The following is a 24,268-nucleotide window of genomic DNA, read 5'->3' on the forward strand; positions in this document are numbered from 1 at the left end:
AGTATTACTTCCTGAACCGTGGGCTAACAACGTAAGTGATGTGGGACAGTTACTGACAGGGGTGTATGTTACTTTTATTACAGGAAAACATGGATATGTATTCTCGAGTGAAAAGGAGGAGGAAATCACTGAGGAGAAATAGCTATGGGATTCAGAACCACCATGAAGTGTCCACAGAAGGCGAAGAAGAAGGTATGGCTTGTACGGGATTGTAAGGCTTTGTCTGAAATAATTATAAAACAAAGCTCTCCTGAACGTAAAATAGCAATATATTACACCACAGAAAATAATTTGGTTTTGGCTCTGGATTTGGAATTATTTAATTGACCAATTAACAAAAGTATTGTGAGTAAGTACATTGAAAAAGATTTAGGGATCTCTACAAACAGTTTTCTTTAAACAATGCAATCCAAGTTCATCTGAAAGAAGTAGAAAAAGGCCTGGTTTCTAAATATGTGTATTCTACATTCCTTTCCTCTTGTTTCCTGTAATACAAAATATTGGAAACTTTCCTCATATTCCCTGTAACAGTCCTCTGTGTTGAAATCAGGATGTGGTACGTGTAGCCCACAGCTCTGCGTTTTCTTATTGACTTGCTATTTCTCATACAGTGGATGGCTGTTACCAGAAAGACTGTGTAATGGTCATTTCTGCATCTTACTTTTAATGAAAATATTAATTAAAAGTCTCTGTTTTCTATCCATCTACTGAATTTTAGAAAGCTTGTAGAGACTATTCTGTTTGAAATTCTGAATTTCTTTTAAGAACTTGTTTGAAACTGGCCAGTGGGTTCAAAAGGTGTTGGAGGAAGAACGGATAATGGCCAACTCTGATGGCATTGATCAACAGCATGCTTGGTTTCCTTAGGAAACCAGACTCAAACTTGACTTAAGGGATCCATACAGGACACAGCATAGTGTCTTTTGATTTTGAACTAAAACCTTGCTGTAGGTTATTTGGTCTTTCCTGGTTAGTAAGAACACAGTCTTAATTCAGAGGTCTAGGGACAGAAATACTGATCATAGATGGATCTATGTGGTAACTTTATTATACAGTGTGTTGATTTGCTCTGTGTAAAAATGATACTGTGAATCTTAAAATTAGAGTTATTTTTGTGCTATGTCAAATATTTGATTTTCCCAGGCAGCTACGGGAAAAGAGAGAGAAGAAAGGCATTTTCTTAATTTGAGGGATAATTACTGAAGGAAAAAGATGACAGATATTTGCAGTTCACAGCTAAAACTAATTTGATTATACTTACTTTTCTTTCTGTTGCTTTTCCAGAACCTTCTGTGGGAAACTGGAAGAAGTTTTGACAATAGGCTGTAGATTGGTCTTGGTCTTCAAATTCCTAGTGATTTGCAAATCAGTGCTGATTAGTAGGAGGGGGATAGTTCTCAATGGCCATTAAAATGTTTAGGGTAAGGATAGTTCTGGCATCAAGAAGATGAGTTCTGAAATTTTCTCTTCACCCCCAACCCTTCCCAACAGAGTCTCAGGAAGAAGATGGAGATATAGAAGTAGAAGAAGCTGAAGGAGAAGAAAACGACCGACCGTATAATCTAAGACAGAGAAAAACTGTTGAAAGATATCAGGCCCCTCCAATAGGTGAGTAACTAGACAGTGCTCATACAGTTCTGCTTTTTTGACTTCCAAGAAACACCACGGGTGTGGGAAGGGAAGTTGGATGACTGCTCCTTATCCCTGAAAGAGCTCCCATGCAGTGTTTAGTGACTTCCATTCTTGCCTCTGTTTTAGTTCACCATGTGAATATGACTACCGAAAACGATTGTTGAGTGTGCATTTTGGTAGCATCTCTCGTGCTTGCTGCCTCGTTGAACTTTGCAAATACTGTCATACGCTGGGCTCAGGGTTGCAAAGAAATAGTTGACAAAAGTTGAACTCCGCCACCTAATAAATAAATACATAGCAAAACTGCTGATTTCTCTGCTTCTTGAGTGATAAACCTAATTTGTAACCAGATAAATTGCATAGCAGCGGTTGCCACATTTTGCAATGATGAGAAATTTCTTTTCCTAATTTGAGCTAATGGAGAAAACAGTGATAAAATTATTGGTACGGGAATAATCTAACATTTTTGCAGCTGCATTTAGATTAGTTCATTCTTTTTTAACTGATGTTACAACCCCATAACTTCTCTTACTCAGTGCCAGCTCACCAAAAAAAGAGGGAAAATACACTGTTTGATATTCACAGATCTCCTGCGAGAAGAAGCCATATCAGGTAAATGTCAGTCTTTTGGTACGTAGTTGTTTACTCTCTCTAAGTATGTTTCTATTAGCTTTTGATTTTCAAAATATTCTTGAGTTGTATGTTTTCACTCATGCATATGAACGGATCTTGAATTGTATCTCAGGTTTAGATCCTGATCAGCATACAGAAATGAATTTCACAGCATTTCATGAAGCTTTTTTTAGAAGCTTTGTGATGAGCAGTCTGGAAACTGACTGGAAACGGGTGTTTTGCCAGTACTGGAACAAGAATTCTGCACTGCACACCAGATTTTTCTGTAAAGGCTTTTATTTAGTGTTCAATTCCAAAGCAGCAGTTTAGATAATGTCCATTTTCTATTCTACAAGAAAAACTAAGTCAGAGTAATGTTTTTTTTGTTTTCTTCTAGTTCAAGTTCCATCTGAGTAGCATTAGCAATTTAACATAAAATTAACGAAACATGATTTTTGACTTGGACCTTTTGTGTCAAAGAAGTCTGTAATGTACTGAGTTCTCTTGTAAACAGTCAAAAGGCTTTATTTAACAAAATAGTTGAGTTTTTGTAAAACCAAACTTACTCAAAGCCTTAAAAAGCTTTACTCTGTAGCAGGATCTTAGGATTCTACAAGTTTCTTTGCAATATAAATAATGTATAATTTTGAGGAGAATTTTATTGCTTGTAGTGTATATTGTGTTGGATGATCTCTGGACTTTTAATTGCTAGTAAGATGTAAAGAGTTTGGAGGCAATTATCCCTTCAGTTTTATCATGTTTATTGCTCCTCTTCCATTTTATCTGTATTTCTCAGGGTATTTTACACTCCCATAACAGTTCTCCCCAATTACATAACGTTCTCTTTGATGCGTTTTTAAATGTACTTAATTTTTGATCATCTTGGTCAAAACTGATTTGCCTAATTTTCCTTTGGCAAAAAAATAGCTCATCAATGCATTACCATGTTCATGCAAATGACAAAGCTCACTATATTCACTAAAAAGACATTAGTTTTCCTATTAGCTGATTCTTCTTAGTTCATACAAAAAAGTACTTCTTCACACTGATTAAATTAAGAGTATTTTTGTGTACAGAGGATGTAATAATGTACATTATCTAGTATTTTGAAAGAGTATTCTGAAATACTGTCATACTACAATAAGAAATGGTTCATGCATACTTTGAATAGTAATTTTACTTAGATTCAGAAGTTAAACTAACGTAATACTTTGTAAAGCTGCTGCTGTTCAGCCTTAACCTCATAAAAAGAGAACATATGCTTTAGGAAGTATGGAATATTTTAAAAGAATAGAGGAAAGCATCAAACTGAGTAAGGAGACCTTGATATTTCTGTTATGATAGAGGTGGCTAAGGGTTGGAAGTTTCTATGTAGCTGTTTGAACTCAACAACGTAAGGACTGAATACTTAGTCATACTTACTGAAGTAACATGCACTGGATTTTATAGAGATCTACTGTTATGGTAACGTCCGTGTTGATATTGGACATTCTTGAGACAGTAAAAGATGATGTTTCTATTCCTCTCCCTTCCCTCCTCCCCCCGAGTATTTTGATATCTTCTTAATAAAACAAAAATTTGCATGCGTGTGTTAAACCTGAACAGTATTGTATTTGCCGTTTCAATTTTGTTTTTATAAAAAATCAAAACAGGCTGTACAACTGTGAAAAGGACTGAGCTTTGTATTTATTTTGCTATTTAAATAGGAGAAAGAAGCATGCCATTCACAGCAGTGATACCACTTCGTCAGATGAAGAACGTTTTGAAAGAAGAAAATCTAAAAGCATGGCCAGGGCAAGAAATAGGTATCAAAACATCTTTGGTCTTTAGGAGGGTTTTATTTTTATTATTCAGCAGAAAATAATCTGCTGAAAATAAGTTAGTGTTCTGTTGATTCTGCAGACTTTTTTGATTCTACCTGGGATTGCCTGCAGCCATAGTGTGGGAGGATTGCTACTTATATATTAACGTAGATTTTGAAGTCTTTTGAAGAGATAATTAACAATAGTGATAAAAAAAGATCCAAAGATTAAAAAAATAAATCTATTTGATTCAGCTGGCTTACAAGACATAACTCTGTCAGTTAAAAATGTATTTTTATTCTTGGTGTAAAAAGAGAGTAACTAGATTTACATTGGTACTTGGTCCCAGTTACTTCAGGTGTACACACCAGTGCTGGCTCTTCATAATTTCTTACTGTTTTGTAACATTATGAACATTCTACACACACAACATACAGTCTTTTGACCTTGCATTTTTCTACCAGTTATCTAAAAGTGGAAGATATATAACATGTCAATAAATTTACTGCCATAGATATATTTGTAGGAAAACTGTTTTCTTTTTATGCTCTTCTTTTTCCATCTCTTGTCTGCAATACCATTCCTTTTTCCATCCTAATGAGTTCCAAACACATGTACAACTATCAAAAGTGTAATTGCAAGTGTAATTGGTATGTTACTGGTACCTTTCTTTCTCCCTTACTCTGTATTTCACCTGGTTTAATACCTGTGTAAGGACTTGAAGCTTCTTTGTATATGCTGAGAAACTGAATCAGGAGCATATGATTTAAAGGTGATCTGAGAGTGCACTTTTTTTGCTCAACTTTTTTTTTGTTAAATCAAAATAATGCGTCCAGTCTAGCTCTCCAGAATGAAATGCCTATATGCAAGCATAACGCTATCTTTAGAGAACTACCAGATCTGGAACAATAATTACCAAAATAAAAATATTAATTTGGTTACCTTATCAATCCAGGAAGGTTGTCTTTTTAGGTACTCTCTATTTTTAGTGATACACAGAAGAATTAGTTCTATAATTCTTTTATCTCAGCCTGATAAGTTTAACTTCTTTTTTTAATAATAGTTTTGAAATTGGATGAGTAAGTTTAAGTGATTGGATGAAAACTGGTTAGACTGATGTGTGTTTTAATTTAGTGGAGGAAGCCATTCAATCTCTTGTCTCTGTCCATTCCCCCCAAAATATTAAAACAATATTTTTTGTTATGGTTGAACAGGTGCCTACCTTTAAACTTTAGAGCGGAAGACTTAGCTAGTGGAATCCTACGAGAACGTGTGAAAGTTGGGGCAAGCTTGGCTGACGTTGACCCTATGATTGTTGATAAATCGGTACGTTCAGTTAAAACTTTTTTCCTTCCCCCAGTTATGCATAAGCAGAATTCACCATAGTTTCTCATTAGAGTTGAAGTTAATTCATTATATACTCACTGGTCTATTTTAATTGTTCTAAAGCTGTTGTCTGTTTATTATTTTGGGCTATAAAGCATTTGCTTTTGGCCTGTAGTAAATCATCAGGCTGCATGCATACCATCGATGAGCTCAAATATCAATTTCTCAGCTGTATTTCTTTATTGACAGCCAGTTCTTGATTGCTTGTAATAGTGGAAGCTGTGATATCCTGAGTGGTGTAGAAACAGTTGTACTGACCACCTGGGGTTGTCCATGTGCTAGCCACGTTGGTACTGTGCAGACTTCAAACAGAATGTTTGTGTGGATCTTCAGTATTCTCTCTGACAAATCTGACTAAAGGGAATGTAGTCCAGGAACCCTCAGCTTGGCCTAGCAAAAAAAAAAATAATAAAATTTAGAAACAAAGATGTACGCTAGTTTATGATGTGTGTTTGTGGAGAAGCTGCTGAATTAGTAGTAGAGCTGAACCACCGTCCAGAAGTGTTTCAAGTATATTCATGTTACGGTGTGCCTGGGTTTAAAAATGCTCTCCGACGTGGGCGATAACGTTTCTATGTCGTTTCTACGTCGTCTCTATGACGTTTCTGTAGATGTCCAGGTATCCCTGGCACAGTTAGTTTGTGAATCAGATAAACTTCACCTGGGCAACTGAGAATGAACTTTCTCAACTTTTTTATACTTAAGACAACTCCTATTTTAATATTTTTTGATGAATGCATTGCTGTTTGCAGTTCTTTTTTCCAAATACATTGGTTTATAAGTATAAGGTTTTTTGTGAAAAGCCGTTGCTAATATGGGCTTTGCTTTTTTTTCCAAGGTGCGTTTTGATAGTATAGGGGGATTGAGCCATCACATCCTTGCACTTAAGGAAATGGTAGTGTTTCCTCTTCTCTATCCAGAAATATTTGAAAAATTCAAAATTCAGCCACCAAGGTAGGTATATTTGCTCTTGTTGTTGTATTTTGATTTCATTAAACTCTGAAGTATGCTTCCTTTGAAAACACATAGGAGATTGATTCTTTCCCTGAAGTGTTTACAGTTCAAATAGACTTACATGTCTGTAACTCCACTTGTCTATCAGAATATAATAAGCAAGATGAAGAGTTACAAAAATCTAGTTTACTTCTCTTGTGGTAAGACAAACTTTTTTGTGATTTTGTTGAAGAAAGAGTTCTCAAGTGTTCTATTAAGGCAGCCTTAGTACCTTGACTTTATTATCAATAAATAAATCAAATTATCAAATGACTGTGTTATCGAATAATTGACTAAACCAAGCTAAAAGCTGATGTTTCTTTTATAGAAGTAGTCTCAGTAACGTTATGTTATGGTTTTAATGACAATCAGCCACTTTAGTGAGAGATTTAAATGGTTATACATAAGTAAATTGAAAATTTTGAGATATTTTTGTCATTTAAAGGAAATACATCGCTCCAAAGAAGTAACAAAAATTGACTGAAGTATTTGATTTAATATTTGAGGAGGTATTTAAATAGAGTAAAACAATCCTTTGAAAGCTTAACATCCTTCTGACTGATGTGCTTTACAAAGCAAAGATCTGCTGATATGAAAGCATAAAACATACATGTCTTAAGAAGTCATGTTGAATATGCTATGTAGTAATAATAGAACTTAAGTCTTTCTTCTCCAGGCTCCCTGTCTTCATTATAAAATTTGACTTGGAGTTTTTCAGGAGACGTAAAATAAGTTTGTGACTGTGTTGATCCATTTATCTTCAGGGGCTGTTTATTCTATGGTCCTCCTGGAACAGGTAAAACCTTGGTAGCTAGAGCTCTAGCTAATGAATGCAGTCAAGGAGACAAAAAGGTGGCTTTCTTTATGAGGAAAGGAGCAGACTGTCTGAGTAAGTGGGTTGGTGAATCTGAACGTCAGCTTCGACTCCTTTTTGATCAGGTTAGAAAAAATATATATTTTTTGTATATCTGTGTGCTTTTTTGTTTTGTTGCTGCACTGTGTTCTAGGCAGTCCAAATTATTTGCAAATGAAACTAAGTACCTGTTTTCGTTGATCAGGCGGGATTTGTCCAAGTTAAATGTTTAGTTGAAGTAATAAAGGAACGCTGAAATGACAACGCTTTTTGGCTTTGAAAACTGAGGGGAAAAAGTTTCTGAACTTGTCCATTAACGAAATAGACAAAGTAGTTTGGGTAAAAATTGAAAACAAAACAAAACAAAACAAAAACTTAAATCAGTGAGTTTGAATTTGGCTGGCATGTTCAAGATCCGCTCCTTAGAGGAGGATGCGGGATTGTCTGCTATGTATATTTTATCCTTTTTTGGCTTGAAAGGTGATGAACGGAAGAGAGTCACATAAAGCAGTGAAATGTAGTTGCTCAAACACGCTGTTTTCAGACACGTCCAACCAAATGGATTTATAATGGCAGATAAAATACTTTCTGTATTTTTTTTCTGTTTTCTGTAACTGAGTATAAGGTGACTCAGTTTATGTACCCGTTGCGGTCTTCAATCTCCCAAATACAGTAAAACTGATACACTGGTGCCATCTTGCTTATTCAAAGGAGAATGCAGTCTTTTTGCTTTGTCCAAAACAGTACAGTAGTTGAAAATTCAGTGTTGTTTTCAGAGTACACCTTTTAACACAGGTGTTTCAATATGTGTGTTAGGTTAGCATGTTATTGCTTTGTAATCAAAATGAACTGTTTTCAGTGTTAATGGAGTAATTATGAATTAACAGCGAATTCAATTTTTTTGCACACCAGGCATACTTGATGAGACCCTCTATAATCTTCTTTGATGAAATAGATGGCTTGGCTCCAGTTCGTTCTAGTAGGCAAGATCAGATTCACAGGTAATATTTTTCATGTGCTACCAGGGGAAATACATTATCTTGGTAAACTCTAAAGTGTGATTTTATTCAGTTTCCAAGAAGGATTTTTACTTTTGCCTAACAGTAGAAAGGACAGGTTATTGAGTTTTTGTGTTCTGGAAAGTCACCTTTTCAGATTTTCAGACAGACTGCAATTTGTTGGGAATCAGCTTGTAGTGGAAGTGACCTTTCAGCTGTATTATCAACTAAAGATTTCCATAAAGGGAAAACCCCTTTGCTTGCTGGTTTTATACTGTAAACAGATTCTGTTAGCATGCCGATAGAATAACCGGTTGAAAACACTTCTATTCTAAAATTTTAAATTGTAGTGTTCTGTGAATGAACTGAATACCTCTATCCTTTTGATACTGGATGATACGGAAATTCATCCTGAGTTACTGCCATATCATTTTTTTTTTGAAACATTTTTTACAAGTTTACTGTTTGATGTATTTGTTTTCCTGATTGCCTTCAATCTCAATTTTGCCGTGCTTTTTATCACAGCGCACTTGTATTTTTTCATTTTATGGCTGGTGGCATTTTGTATGTACATTTCCTTCAACTCAAATAAGGAGAACAGGAAGGAGACTATGGGGACAGCAGCCTAGGTTATGGGAAATATGTGGCTTTATTTTGATGGACCTTTCTTTTGCTTGGTGCTACTGTAACTCTAAATGGGACTGTGCATATGCTGTTAATGGAAGAGATCTTTCCAGAGACACGGCAAATAGTTTACTGAGTTCTCATTCCCCGGAACTTATAAAGGAGGAAGTTTGACTTTGTAGTACTTACTGGAGTTGTAATACTAAGTCTAATACAGATTATATCAAAAGACTCCTCGTTGATTTGAGACTTGAAACAATTATGCAGTTTATTTCAATTTAACTTTAAAAAAAAGTTACAAATGTTGCTATTTGAAACAGGAAACTATTACAGTGTTCCCTATACATTTTTGTTTTGTTTTGTTTTTGAAAACTCTTTTAGCTCTATAGTGTCTACTCTTCTTGCCCTCATGGATGGACTGGATAATAGAGGTGAAATAGTTGTAATTGGTGCTACAAATAGACTGGATTCTATAGATCCTGCACTCAGGAGACCTGGTCGTTTTGACAGGGAATTTCTTTTCAACTTGCCTGATCAAAAGGTAAAAATTAACAAAGTAGATTTATTAATGAGCTTTTTCTGTACATTAAACGTTTGAATGTCTACAACCAAGCTTATGAAATACTAATTTCCATTAGTTCTTACAAGTATGTTAAATTTTATGAAGACGCTATCAACGTGTTTTTACTAAAAATGTACATAAAGTTGTATTGAACTTGAAATCTTCAGAATATAGTTAAAAATAAAAACAGAGGTAAATTAATTATTTGCATTAAACTGAACTGCTTAGCTAAAAACTTTTTTTTTCTATCCATCTGTATTAGGAGCCCTGAATATTGGGGTTTAGGAAGTGTTAGTAACAGAAAATATCTTTATGTATACTGCAAAGCACATAAAAATTGTACATGTATAATCAGAAGTTATGTTGGTGACAGGAATATTTCAGTTCCCTATTCTAGATTTTTAAAAACTTAGCCAAAGTATTGCTTGAATTTATAGTTAAAAAAACCCATACTGTACATGTAGATAATGTATTTGGATTCTGTACAATTTTAAAATGAAATACTTTCCAACTTCATGCGTATGCACTATGCTGCTCAGCAAATTATTAATTGGTGAGGCATTTGACAGTAGAAGCTGTTAATCACAGATATAGCAATTACAGATTCAATTATAAAATTAAGATAATTCCTACTAGAACATGAGTTTTGATCAGTTCATGTATAATATTGGCATTGATTAAACAGAAATTAAAATGTGTAACTGTTATACTGAAAAAAAATTAATGCTTATATATATAATTAAAAGACCGGAAAACCTTTGTTCCTAAGAGACCTTTGAGTGCTAAGTTCTATTTCATCTGTCTCAAGGACATACCAAAAATAGGAAAAATAACGTTCTATTTTCTTGAATAAATACTATATTTAAATAAATTATTATGTCATGGGTTTGGCTTGTTAACTTTTTTATTTTTATTTTTAAATCAGGCACGAAAGCACATTTTACAAATTCATACCAGGGATTGGAACCCCAAGTTGTCAGACCCCTTCTTAGGAGAACTTGCTGAAAAATGTGTTGGTGAGTGTTACGATGATAGTACTTTTACTATAGATGTTTTCTCTTCTGCGTTAAACTTGGAAAGTATATTAAATGCATCGGGATATTTATTATTTTGACCTTTTTAAACTTTTGTACTTTCAACATTCTTTTTTTGTAATAAAACATGCTTCCATCTTAATAAAATACGAGAAGAGTAGCTAGTAGTTGTTTGAAAGTAAAATAAAATCATTTTTCCTTTCTGTAACTTCCACTTGTCCTTATATAAGATGCGCACCCACAAAGAGAAGCAAATAGAAATGGGAATTGGAATCTTCAGGTAGACCACCTGTTAAATTAGTATACTACAGATGGGATAGGGAGAAGTGTTTTTTTCTGTCTGCATATGGAGGAAAAAAATCCATACTTTTTTCATTTTTTCTTACTGGCATGTTCTCCTCTGACAGAAATCCCAACAAACTACCCGGCCTTTGTTAAGGTGTTTTTTTTTTCCAGATTGCTATAATTGAACAAACCCCAAGTGTAGATATAGGTGGGGTGGGGCAGGGTGAAACACCACACCATGAATACATTAACTATACCTTTGGAGCGCCCAAAGACCTGCTGTACTGAATGGAGGATGGTTGTTCAAGACAAACCTGCTGTTTAAAAGCTAATCAGAAACAAACCCAAATATTTTTATAGTGAATTTAACAGAGGAAGTGACCCTAAAACACACGCTACAAATCTCTTCTCAACAATTTGTCATGCAAAGATGCATCCTCTGTCAGTCATCTGCTTGGAGAAGCACTGAAGTTCTCAGAAAAAGGACAGTCTCAAATATCTGTGCATTGGAATCCATCATCAGAGAAATAAGAACTTTAAATTGAACATCAGTCCATTCAGTCAGCTACAGTACATCCGAATTATCCTCTTCATCCACAGGGACATCTATCATCGAAGCAGCATCCCTCCGCTTTTGATGCACAAAGACCTCAACATCTTCTGGTGAGGAGAAAACATAACTATCCAGCAAACTCCAGTTTAAGCTTTGCCGGGTATAAGACAGCATGTGCCAAACTCATTTCATGTAAATTCTGCTTGATTTGTGCAAAGACGTGATGCTGCTTAGTTGGGAGAGAGGGGAATAGTTGGGATAAAACCCCGTTTTTTCTTTGAAAATTCACCATATTTTTGCATTGAGAACACAATTATGTTTTTTGAAATTTCAGACCCTAGAGAAGGCCATTTGTAGGTTTGATAGGAAGACATTATTTGTGCTCAGTAAAGCCTGTTCTGTGGATAAGTCAGCTAACTGAAAGAAATACCATTTTCTGTTTCCTTTGGCTTTCCTATTGTCCAACCACTGTGCACTTGATTTTCTCCATTCTGTGTCTTGGAATTTAAATGTTTCCATACATCAAGATTAAAATCTTTTGACGGTTACAGAGACCTTTTAAAACAGTTGAAGAATGGTTTATCTTCTTCATCTTGAGATTGCATCATCGTTTCTATAAGTGAAATCTGCAGCAACTGATAATTTAAACAGGCATTCCAGATTCTTTGTGGCCATGCAAGTTGAACTCATCGGCCCACTTGTCACATTGATAGAGTACATACCGGTCCATTTCCTCTTGTGTACAGTTCTTTTTTCTTTTTAAAACTGCTCCCTGTACCCCCACAGAAAAGCTGCCTAGACCCAACAGGCTTTTTGCACAGCATGGTTTGTACCTCTCTCCAGTTCAGCAAAGTTGGCAACACTTACATGCGAGCGTGTGGATCCTAATGAAGAAAACTGCTGAAATACGACCAAAGTAAATGACTTTGGGGAAGCAGCTGTCTGTGCGACTCAGAAATTTAAGACTGGGGGTGTGACTATAAGGAAATTACAAGCAAAAAGCCTCAGGACTTGCAAAATACAGATTATTTCCTGAGGGCTCATTTTTATCCAAGGTGTTATGGATTATATACATTTTAGGAGATTTCTGTGTATGTGTATGCGAGCATTAGAGACCACACTTGACTGAATGGGCACACAAATGCACTGAGTGTGAGACAAAGTGAAGCAGCTTGGGGGAGAACATGGACTTGCTCAGAAGACCACACACTGATGTATTACTACTACCTTCAGTAAGCACAAGTGCTTATTACTGGTTTTGCCGTGTAGGTGTGCACTGGGCCACAGCAATCCCAAACTTTATATTCTTTGCTTATCTCTTGGGCTTACTTCATTGTCCAAGTTCAGAATGACAGCATTCTGTGGTTAGGTAGACTATTAACAGTCTTGTAGGAAGCAAAATATACTAGCAACAGAAAAGGTTTGAATTCCTTCATCTTGCAGATGAATCTTTTTACAGTGTAAAAAGAGGGCTATTTAAATAACGTTAAATATACTTGTAAAGAAGCAAGCCATCGTGCTCAAGATGCTTGCTAAACGTATTTGATTCCGTGCTTATTTTTGAAGCAGCATTTTGTGACAAAATGGTTTATTGTTGCATCTTTCTTTCCTATCCTAGTGTAATGTTGGAAGGAGAAGTTTCAGCATTACTTGTTCACATTGCTTTTCATTTCTCTTACACTGTATTTTGGTAATGAACTTTCCCTGCAGTCCTTTGGAGGAGTTGCAGGGAGTTGCACTGCAGAAATTAGAAGAAGTGGTCAAGATTGATAGACCAGATGTTAAACCTAGCTCAGCAGCAGTTCCTTGTAGGCTTTTGGGTGTATATTGGGCAGAAGAAAGTTTAGAGAGGGCATAATTTCTGCACAGTAAAAGTAGAAGAACAAGATTTCTTTTAAAGGCTTTAAAATTTCAGTGATCAAAATGCGTTCTTTGGAAACCTACGTGGGAATCTGTTTTTTGCTGTCCTGCTCTTTCAAAGTTGCACTTCAAAAATACTTAGCTCAGTCTTGTGGTTAGAGGTGGAACAAAATGGGCTTCTTGATAAGAATAATTAATTTTGTTCTAAGTTGAGGTGTGCCAGCGTGTTTTGCCAACCAAATTGAACATCCTTTGTGGGATTCTTTAAAAATGGAATTAAATGCACTGAGCCTTGGTTATGCGTTAAAGTTTCAATTTAGACAAAGCTAAATTCAAGTTATTTACTCCTGGCGCGACACGTTTTACTTATTTATTGTTTCCTTTGTCAATACTTTACTTTTTTCTTGTCTTAATCAGTGTGCGTTTATTTCTTAGAAACAAAAAACTCTTCAGTGTTTCACAAGATACAGGATTTTTGCAGTTTTCCTGTCGCTGAAATGGATGTACAGTGTGCACAAGAGAGTCCCTCAGAAAGAGACGCCAATTATTACTCTTCGAATGTAATTGCTCCTGAGAAATGAAAAATAGAAATGGAGACTAATTGTGTATCCGATCACCTGAGAATTTAATTTTAAAAATAGGCTACAGGCTATTATTTCCTGATTTTGCCAATCCTTAGAGATGTACAAGCGGTGATTAAAAAGACTGTTAGAAAGTGGTATTACAGCATTTATTAATAGAACAATTGGAAAGGACGTAGCTTCTGAGCTGCTGAATCTTTTGTGATAAATATGCTAAACTAGTTTTTAAGGTGACAGGCCTCTGGAGTTCTGTATATCTCTTGCACATCTTTGATTTAAGCTTTGGTTTAGTGCCCCCTAAACTTCTGTTTAATTCAGTATGCTTGTTACATGAAAAGTGGACCAATTCAAATGGGAAACACGTAACTGATGTTGAAAGAAAGCAAAATGTAGAGGGAAAAACCCTGGTTTTGATTTCTCTGATGCACTTGTAGCTACTGTTCAATAGGTTCACGTGGTTGATGGAGTGTGCCTGAATGGTTTTGATTTTGTGATGGGGGTTAGTCAAAAAAAACCAAAAACAAACAAAGAACAGTAACAACAAAAAACACCTTAGTAGTGAGAATAATTAGTTGCCTGGTGATTAAAATGGATGTATTTGAACATGTTTCAAATGTAACGTGTATATTTAATTTTAAGGTAACTTGGGAGTGTGAATTTCTAGCTGCTTCTGAAGTAACAATCACAATGTGTGCTGACCACGTTTACACAATTATAATTACTAACCTTTCTGTGAAAATGGAAGGCTTAGTTTAAAAGTTGTATAATGAGTCTGATGTTCATGGTGTTCTTTGTATGACTGTGTTTGTTTCCTAAATGATGCTCAAGTATATATGAGGAACTCAGGTGGAATTTTAAGTCTCAGCCAATTTGAGCTATCTTTATAGCTGAAAAGTTGGTATATTTTACGATTATCCCCCCAAATTAATATAAATGAAAGATGGGAAAGGAAAATTGTCTGTCTCCCTTATTTTAATTGCATTGGTTTTTATTTTTCAATGCAGTGTGCAGAATAAACTTTTTTCCTTGTTGCTGTATTAATTTTTGTAAAAACACGTGCCAGTAGCCCTGCAAGAACACCAGCAGATAAATAGAGAAGCAAGGCAGGCTTCAGTTTTGGACTTGGTGCTGCCAAAAGACCAATACAAAAGTGGCATAGAAAAAGTGCAAATGGTGTAACTCCTTGTGGGAAGAGGGGGCAAGGTCTGGTGTAAAAAAAAAAAAAAAAAAAAGATCAAGAACAATTTACGTAAGGAATTGATGAATTAGCTTCTTTAGCACTTTTAGCACTTTTTTAGCACTTATTTTTTTTGCAAAACCGTGAACTTATGTGATGGTATGAATATAGAACATACTATCTTTTCCTATAGTGACTGTAATTCTCTAAAAGACTTCTCCCACTGGAGTAATATTTTACATTATATGAAAGATGGAGCTTTGTGCTACACAATACAATGCCATATTAACATCTCTTGCTAAGAGATATGGGGAAGATTTGAAATCTAATTCGTAGCTCTAGGGAAAAAACCCAAACCATTAGCACTGCAAAAGACACAGAGGTGGTAAGTCTCTCAGTATTTGATAATCTGTGTTTTTTAGTAATGCTGAATAAGCAAGTATAGGTAGCCACCTGTAGATGTTTAAAGCTAGAATGAAGGAAAGTTCTAATGCTTTTTAGTAGTTTTTTTTACTCTTTGGTTATATTAGTAAAATTACAAAACTGTAAGAAATCTGAAACATTTTCCTTGATAGTAATGGTTCACGTTTTTCCAAGAGTCCATAGTGTTCTTTTTTAACCTGAGAATTATCTTTATTCTACTCATTAACCATTTTTCTTTATACTGCTTATTTTCCCATTCTGTAATAGTTTGACCATATATATAACAGAATTACTTTGCCTTTAAAAAAAAAAAAAAAGGTTCATGTAGAGATGTTAAAGTGAAAAAAAGAAGGGGGACTAACCTGTTACAAATGGCTAACATACTTTACACAACATGAAGGAAAAAACAAAGAGCGATGACAGAGCTAAAACAATGGGCTGAAAATAAACACTATCTAGTGAAAACATAGGTCATTTTAACCTTCATACAGGATTCATTTCTGGCCATATTTCAACATAACTGTACATAATTTCTTGGTATACAGCACTGTCACTGGATTACAACCTGACATGTTTTGGCAGATGCTTTGTGGACCTTGATAACAAAGTATTACTGATTGTTTTCAGCTTCAGGTGTGCTTGAAATGTATGCAGCACAACAGTGCTATTTCATGGAAGATATCTATCTATATATATATATATTATTTTTTTGTGCACTAGGGTACTGTGGAGCTGACATAAAAGCACTTTGCACTGAGGCTGCCTTGATTGCCCTGAGACGACGCTATCCCCAGATTTATGTGAGCAGTCAGAAGCTACAGCTTGATGTTTCTTCAGTAGTTCTCAGTGCACAAGATTTTTATCATGCAATGCAGAATATTGTGCCTGCTTCCCAACGTGCCGTGACATCTTCAGGACATGCGTTATCTCCTGTGATCAGACCACTGTTGGAACGTACCTTTGCTAACCTCCTTGTGGTTTTACACAAAGTGTTCCCTCATGCTGAATTTAGCCAGGGTGAAAGAAGTGAAGGTATGTGGCTTTTTGGTTTGTTTTTGTTTTGTTTTGCAAATCATGTTTCAATTTAGGAAAAAAAAAACAGCTGGCTTTTTTGTATTTCTAGCCTGATGTTTGTTTGGCTTAGTGTTTCGTTCAAATGTAAGTACAGTTTGCTTGGATGTTTCATAACTATTTTTGCTGATTTCCAGTTGCTGTGGCATTTAATAAACTGTCCTGTATAGACCAATATCCCATAGGCTTGAGTGCCATCTAGAAAAAAAGGAAGACCCCTGAGTGATTTTAAATATAAATATGAGAAATAATGGGGTGTAATCAGGTGGTGGAACAAAAGAAAATAATGAGAGACTTGCTCAGCATGTTAGGACCTGAAATCAGTGTTCCTGTGCTGAGTGTCAATTACCTGTCCACAATTCCTTGCTTGTTACTGGGGCAGAAGCAAGCTGCAAAAGAATGGTACGGGGAGCTCACAGCTCAGCAGGTGAGCGTGTGCTTAGACAAGATACCTGAGCCTATGTCATGGTCATCAGCTGGATAACGAGAAAGTCCTGAGGCTTTCTTCCCCTCAGAGTGGCCTGATGCACTTCTGATCCTGTGAGCTGATTCTGCTGCGTTAGCAAGTTGAGAACTATTTGCTGTTCTGTCAAGTTAGCTTTTTTGCCAAATTAGTGAGTAAAATCCAATGCACTGAGGGGTCAGATGCATGCCAGAACCCTGCTGCGATGGGAGCATCGCGAGTGCATTGAGGAAGCAGAGTAAGAAGGAATGCGACTGACTGTTTTGATTGGCAGTGAGTCAATGGACTCTGTGTTTTGTGTTCGCAGGGCCATACTTTTAATAGTTGCCCTGCTCACTTCTTGGTATTTAAATGTTGAAGAAGTTTCCTTGGTTTTTGGTAACTATTTATTGGGACATATTTTTTATTGCTCTTATTTGGTAACACCATCACCCCACCGACTTTATAAACAGTCTTGTGGCAGTGTGTAATTAACTTGAAAATAGCCTGATCATAAAGCAAATTCGCAACAGCTATAACTTTTTTTCCTATTCCAGAGCATGCTTTCAGTCTGCAGCCCTGGGAGCTTAGGTTGATCCTTGTGCTGGCTGCTGCACTTCCACCAGCCCAGCTGTGCATTTTTGCTCTGTCCCTTATACTTCATGGATGTGTCAGGCCCTTCATTAAATCATTTTGCTGGCCAGCTTGTCCAAAAACACTGTATTTTTGTTGGGTTACTTTTCTGCTGACTGGGGGATAGCTGAAGATGTCAGCAAGTGTGGACCTGGCATGAGATGGGGCCTGGGAGTGTGTGGTGGTGGGTCAGGAGTTAGCTTGCAGCTGTGGTTAGATTGCTTTAGGCTCTCTTGAAACCCAAGCCTCCCACTCTACTTGTAGCCTGTTGGTAGTGCCCGATTTGGAGATTGTCGTTATTGACAAAGAATTGAATTAAAACTCCCTCTCTTTGTTGTAAAGTTCTGTTTCAGAATTTTTGATGCATGAACATAGGACGTTGCCTATGGTCTGCATTTGGTTTAGCAAAAATTCTGCCTGTTGAGGTCTGCAGTGAGACAAGAGTTAGGAGGCCTATGTCCAGTCGATTTGAAGGGCTTCCATCTTTGCCCTGAGTTAGATCTCCAGCAGCTTCTGATCTGATACTTCCTGATATGGACTTGATTTTGGCCACTTCTGGGGATTTGCAAGCCTTCATTATATTTTTGAGGAATGGTTGTCACAAGTGTGACTGCATCACCATTTGCCAAGAGATATGTCATGTCTTCCTCCCATACCAGCAGAATATTATTTCTGCTCAGCCTTGTCTGAATCCAATTTCTTACATCAGGCAGCTAAATATGGGAACCTTTGTCTCTAAATAATTTCTCCTGGGACCATAAGTCTATGTGCATAGCTGTTGCATCCCCACCCAACGCTGTCAACGCTGCCTTGAACTTGATTCCTTTGTTCTGTGGTGGTCATTTGGTCAGGGTAGCAGTACCTGGTTTCATGTAGATCAGGTAAAGTATGTGGCTGGGTGATCCATTTGCAAATAACTCTCAGATCTCTCTATTTCATGCTTTTGTTTCACAGCAGTCCAGTTTTCAAAGTCGCTGGGGCCACTTTGAGCTGCTGTTAGGATGTCTGGTGGTCAGCCCACAACAGCAGTGTGCTGCTGGGACTCTGAGCAGCTCTCAGAAGCTCTGTCTGTCCATTGCAGAGCGTTTTGTTCCACGGGAGGTCTGCTGTCTGCACTGTTCCTACTGGCCATTTTCACCCCGTCCATGCAGACTGGTTTCTTAAGTGAATTGAGAATGGCTTATTTAGGGTAACATCAACCAAATTTCTTCCCAAGGGGCACATAAAGATCTCACAATGGTTTATTTTCCAGTATCTAATTGCAGCAGTCTACTCTTCATCCCATGGCAGCTTTGGTAGCTAATTTAGGGGAACCTAATGTTCAAATGTGTGGGTCTTCTGCCAACTGGTTGTTTTCATTTAATGCCAAACTTGTATTTTTTTTTTAAGCAGTTCTTTGTCCCTCTAGACTGTCTTTAGAATGTGATCAGTCTTTTAGCTTTTCATTTCTGAAGGGCTATATAGAAATTATTTCAGTTCATTATGTTAATATATTAGAAAAGGAATTCAGATAGATTGAAGTATTGGATGTGAACATGGAATTAGTTGCATTGATTGCGATAAATAGTAGGTTGATATTTTTGGCAGATTATCAGAGGATAGAAAACAGTTCTTTATGAACACACACTGTCCAGGTGATTATGCTGAGAATAATTTTGGAAGAAGACTACCTGTAAAAATTTGGGCACTTACAACAAAGAAATGCAAAATTCTAAATAATCTGAGGAATTACAGATTTTATAACTTCAGCCTTGAAAAATGATTAGCAGTGACATTAAACTAAAGGAAGCATTTTGTAACAAGTTAAACGTTTTTTGTATTTGTGAAATTGTTCTGCCTGATGGTTTAAAAATAATTTCTAATTATGATTAGACTTGTACAGTATTTAATTTGTGTTGGTTTTTGAAGTATCTATTATTTTGTGTTTTGATGTTTAGACAGTTGTAACCATTTTTTTCTACTTTTGAAATTGTGTTATGACTTACTTGAAGAAGATTGTAATGCCTTTCCTTGTTTTTTGCAAGTATAAGTAATAAGCCTCTAATTAATATATTTCTTGGAACAGATGTACCAAGTCTAATATTAGATGATAGTGAAGATGAGAATACTTCATCGATTTTTGAGACGAGCTGTCACTCAGGATCACCAAAGAAACAGTCATCAGCTGCTATACATAAACCCTACCTTCATTTTATGATGTGAGTGTTTCTCAAAGTGCCTCTAACCAGAAAAATAAAACGATGACATTCTTAGATCAGCAGAGGTAACAAAGATGTGTTGGCAATGGTTTTATGGAATAGAAATATGTAAGTGTACAGGTAAGAGTTCTTAGATGAATGGTTTTAGGAAGAGCCACATCCTAGACATGGCAATCAGAAATAGTTTGCAACAGACAGATGTGGCTTGGAAGTAAGGAACTTAACATTAGTTCTCAATTTGTAACAATATTGATTTGAAAGACTAAGAATTGGGAAGGAGAGGTATTAGGGAATATTTTGGAGGAAAAGATTTAGAGGTTTGCTTTGTAGGAAAAGTTAAAATGACAACACAAATTGTTTCCTTTTCCTTGATCTGAAGTACTGTTGAGCTTCGGTGGATGCAGCTGTTTGGATAGGTTATATAATTAATACTTTTGGTTTTTTTAACACATTTTTCCTTGTTTTTCATGGGAATTTGGAAAGTGTGTGTGAAATTTGGCTGAATCTTTCCTGTTTAAATTGGATTAGCTACAGTAATTACCAATGATAAAGTAATACTTCTTTTGTTTTTAGTTAGAATCGTTTTAGACAATATTCTATCGGGAGTCTGCTTAATAAAGAAAATGAAGTTGGAAGAACTGCTCAGTAGTAGATAGCTCTACTGCTTAGTAGAGCCATCTTGTGGAAAAATGCTAAATTTTTTTGTGTGCTAAAGAATGATGCAGAACAGCATTTATGGAAATCTGAGCTTAAATATAAGGTTTTAATTACAAACCATTTAAGTTCTCCCAGAGGTGCATGGTCAAGAGTTTTAATACTTTAAAATTAAGATTTTGTTGTGAGGGAAGGAGAGGGAACATGAAAACAAAACCAATGTATATTTGTGTGGATGTGTCTCAGTAAAATAATCTGAAAGACTGCTTATTTTTGTAAAGTAAGTAATCCTGACAATGTATCTTAGTATTTATGATTGTCATCTATGTGTGTAACCTCCACTATGAGAACTGAAAAGCCAAAGGGGTCAGCTCTGTTCACAGCTGTTGGCAAATATTTAGCTCAAAATGAAATCATTCAGTCTTGTTTCACTGCACAAGCTGATTGATATGCAGATTAAAAAAAAAAGCCTTAATGAGAGAAAATGCAAATTAATTGTATTATTTCATAATCAATTTACTATAAATGGAAAAGACTCTTCACGGAAAAAACGAATGTTTCTCTTTGTCTCTTGCTCATCCTCAAAACAGGGAAAAAAAAAAAAGAACAACCAAATGAAGATTCTTACATGAGCTCCTTAGGATTTATTATTGACACCAAAAATTACAATAAGTTTATACAGTTTTTCCTTTAAAATCTTTCTTCTGTTTGAACATGTAATGAATATAAGAATAGAATATAAACAGTGACTGTATTATTTCAGGGCCTATTTCAGGTCCTAGTTTTTAAGTAAAGTATTGAAATGTTATGTTCTTTTTGGAAATCTGACATAGCATTTTTAAAGGATGAATTTGTGAACCTGGGATTCCTGAGGCTACCGTAGAGATGCTTTGGTAGTTCGGACTGAACTTGACATCACTAAATAGATAACTTCATTGGAAGTCCATTCACATGAAAGTCTGTTTATATGATCAACGAATGGCTTTTGAATAAACTGGTTATAATCCACATTTGTGTGGATTTATTACCTGCATAGTTTTGCAGATGAGTTTGAATAGAATCCTTGTGAAAATAAGGTTGGAGTTACTGAGACCCGGAGTAGTGCCGAGATGTTCTCGAGTTGGTTGAATGTTTTTAGGCTGTTGTAGGAACCTTGTTCATTGCTTTTCTTTTGGATTCTTAATAATAATAAGGCAAAACAAACAAAACCAACAAAACAACAACTACCCCCAAACCAGCCTATTAAAATGAGACTGCAATTGAGTTTGTTTATATATGTATATATATGTGTGTGTGTGTGTGTGTATGTATATATATATATATATATATATATATATATATAGGTATCCATTGATAACATTGTCATGTTAATTGTAACTATTGTCTGTTACAGGTCAGCTTATCACCAGCCAACCTCTTACAGACCAAGATTACTGCTATCTGGAGAAAGGGGTTCGGGTCAAACTTCGCACCTTGCTCCAGCACTATTGCACACTCTTGAAAAATTCTCTGTACACAGGCTAGATCTGCCAGCACTTTATTCAGTCAGTGCCAAAACGCCTGAAGAATCGTGTGCACAGGTGACACTTCAAATTCTCTTGTAATGAATAAATTATGTAATTCTGGAACAGGTTGTTTGCATCTAAATAAAGGCGGCTAACTGGAATGTTAGGTAAAAGCCAGGTTTTCATAGGCTCCTTCTATTTTAATATTTAAAATAAAAGGGGCTCTAGAGGGTGATTCAGATCTCTCTGTTGACTAGTGAGTGTAATTACTTTTCTAACTTGACCCCTTAGTCACATACCTAATGTCAAGTAAGCTGAATCTGGGTATTTGGTTCCCAATGTTCAGTTTTATTAGCTTGTGTATAAACTGGTGTGCAGTGGTTTTGTGCTCAATTACTTAGTTTTAAATGCTTTAGAGTTCAAAACAGTGTGGTAGATTTTTCATGGATTGCAAACCAGTTTAATTTTCATCTTGACTGTTCAGTCTTAACGAATTTTTAAAGCATACATGGTAAGTAGTTTTTTTGTAGTCCCTAGCACGTTGACGTAAAATAATTGAATGATACAGCTGACAGTCACAAGCATTTGTTTAGAAAGCCTTTATCATTAGATAATTCTACCTTACTGGAACATTCATATACAAAATACCAGAAACATGAATCATTTCCTAGTCTGCAAAAATGTTATTTCTCACAAGGGATAACAACAATTTCTTAGTTTAAATATCACTGTTTCTTCTAATTAGATCTTTCGTGAAGCTCGAAGAACAGTACCAAGTATTGTTTACATGCCTCATATTGGTGATTGGTGGGAAGCTGTCAGTGAAACTGTGAGAGCTACTTTTCTAACTTTGCTGCAAGATATACCATCTTTTTCCCCTATATTTCTACTGTCTACCTCTGAGTCCATGTATAGTGAATTGCCTGAAGAGGTAAGTTTATTGTGGAAGGAAGCATTATCAGGGATATATGTGCATTATTAGGGATATATGTGCCATGACACGTTATGGTCATGTAAGAAACACTGTTTTGCACTGTTTTTCTCACTTAATTTAAAATACGTCTAACTGAAAAGGTAATGCTGATACAAAGTTTGTAATTTTCTTTCATGGGAGGTGTACTTCTATGCTACCGATTTTCATAATCTCCATTCTACTTTGCTGAGAAGACAAGGTAGTTCTTGAACTACTCTTGCTGTTTAGAAGTGTCAGTGTTTCCTGTAAGGGAACCACAGTGGGTTTCTTGAAGGCAATGATGGAATTCCTATAACATATCTGGTTACAAATGCACATCTAGACGAAGCTAAGGAAAAACTTGCCTGGGAAAATACTCCAATGCAACTATATGCTCATGTAGTTTAAAGGTTTAACTTAATTAACATTTCTGAAGTTCAGAATGTTTATATATATATACACACTTGTTCTATTTTTTTCTCAGTATTTTCTTTAATTATTCACCTACTCTTTCTCTTCCTTTTACTGCAAAGTTGACCATTGCTAGGATCATGGACTGCTACGAGTTTAGTTATTACAGTAAATTCTGTGAGAACTACATGCATTTGTTTTCCCTAGGCTGTGTGTGCAGCTTTGGGTAGAGTTTACTATATATTCTATCTTCTTTGCTATCTTATTTCCTGTAGTTAATTTTGAAAAGTTTGTGACTAGTGTTTTAGTATGGTCACTAATCGTGTGGTTTGGAGTGGAGGCTCAATTTTCATGTAGCATTATTTTCTTTCTAGGTGAAATGTATTTTCAGAATCCAGTATGAAGAGGTTTTTTATATTCAAAAACCAACTAAAGAAGACAGATTACAGTTTTTCAAAAGGTTAATTCTTGATGAGGCAGCAATGCCCCCACCAAGAAGGAAACAGGCTGGTAAACTAAATTACAGTCAAACCAATAATAATGTTATCTCAGTGTTTTGTTTTGTGATACTTAACTTTTTCAAAAGTTATAGGTAAATGACGGTGTAATTAATATGTGACAGTGTTTCGGTGCCCAGAATAAATTTCTTGCATGTTACTTCGGGGGTGGCTTGGAGGAATTATGATTGTCCATTTTAGAAAACGGAGAACTGGGGGGCTAAGGGTGTATCGATGAGGCAGATTAAATGTATTTTAAGATAATGCCACTCCAAATTTCATTGTACACTGTTAATACTTTCATTGTCTGACTTGTTTTTTTCCCTAGCTCTTCATGCTATGGAAGTTCTTCCGCTTGCACTGCCCTGTCCTGCCCGTGAGCTGTCAGAAGCAGAAAAACAGCGAATGGAGGACCAGGAAGAGAACACGTTGAGAGAGCTGCGATTGTTTCTCAGGGATGTTACCAAGAGGCTGGCCACAGACAAACGCTTTAACATCTTCAGCAAACCGGTGGATATTGAAGAGGTCTT

At 35.9% G+C, this 24,268-nt stretch overlaps 1 protein-coding gene across 3 annotated transcripts in view; it reads left to right on the forward strand.

Annotated features, from left to right (window-relative positions):
- Positions 1-24,268, forward strand: part of ATAD2B (ATPase family AAA domain containing 2B) — an 83,046-nt gene that overhangs the window by 22,245 nt on the left and 36,533 nt on the right. For 2 of the 3 annotated variants that reach the window (XM_040553851.1, XM_040553853.1), the window contains 16 exons: positions 84-192; positions 1,492-1,608; positions 2,169-2,244; positions 3,951-4,049; positions 5,261-5,372; positions 6,271-6,386; positions 7,190-7,364; positions 8,191-8,279; positions 9,282-9,441; positions 10,388-10,478; positions 16,096-16,407; positions 19,587-19,719; positions 21,767-21,953; positions 22,624-22,809; positions 23,616-23,751; positions 24,067-24,263. In XM_040553851.1, the coding sequence (XP_040409785.1) occupies positions 84-192; positions 1,492-1,608; positions 2,169-2,244; positions 3,951-4,049; positions 5,261-5,372; positions 6,271-6,386; positions 7,190-7,364; positions 8,191-8,279; positions 9,282-9,441; positions 10,388-10,478; positions 16,096-16,407; positions 19,587-19,719; positions 21,767-21,953; positions 22,624-22,809; positions 23,616-23,751; positions 24,067-24,263 (2,295 nt within the window). The remainder of the gene's footprint in view (positions 1-83; positions 193-1,491; positions 1,609-2,168; positions 2,245-3,950; positions 4,050-5,260; positions 5,373-6,270; positions 6,387-7,189; positions 7,365-8,190; positions 8,280-9,281; positions 9,442-10,387; positions 10,479-16,095; positions 16,408-19,586; positions 19,720-21,766; positions 21,954-22,623; positions 22,810-23,615; positions 23,752-24,066; positions 24,264-24,268) is intronic. The other variant, XM_040553852.1, reaches the window with a different exon arrangement.

The sequence above is a fragment of the Cygnus olor genome, chromosome 3 (assembly GCF_009769625.2).
Source record: "Cygnus olor isolate bCygOlo1 chromosome 3, bCygOlo1.pri.v2, whole genome shotgun sequence".
Classification (NCBI taxonomy): Eukaryota; Metazoa; Chordata; class Aves; order Anseriformes; family Anatidae; genus Cygnus; species Cygnus olor.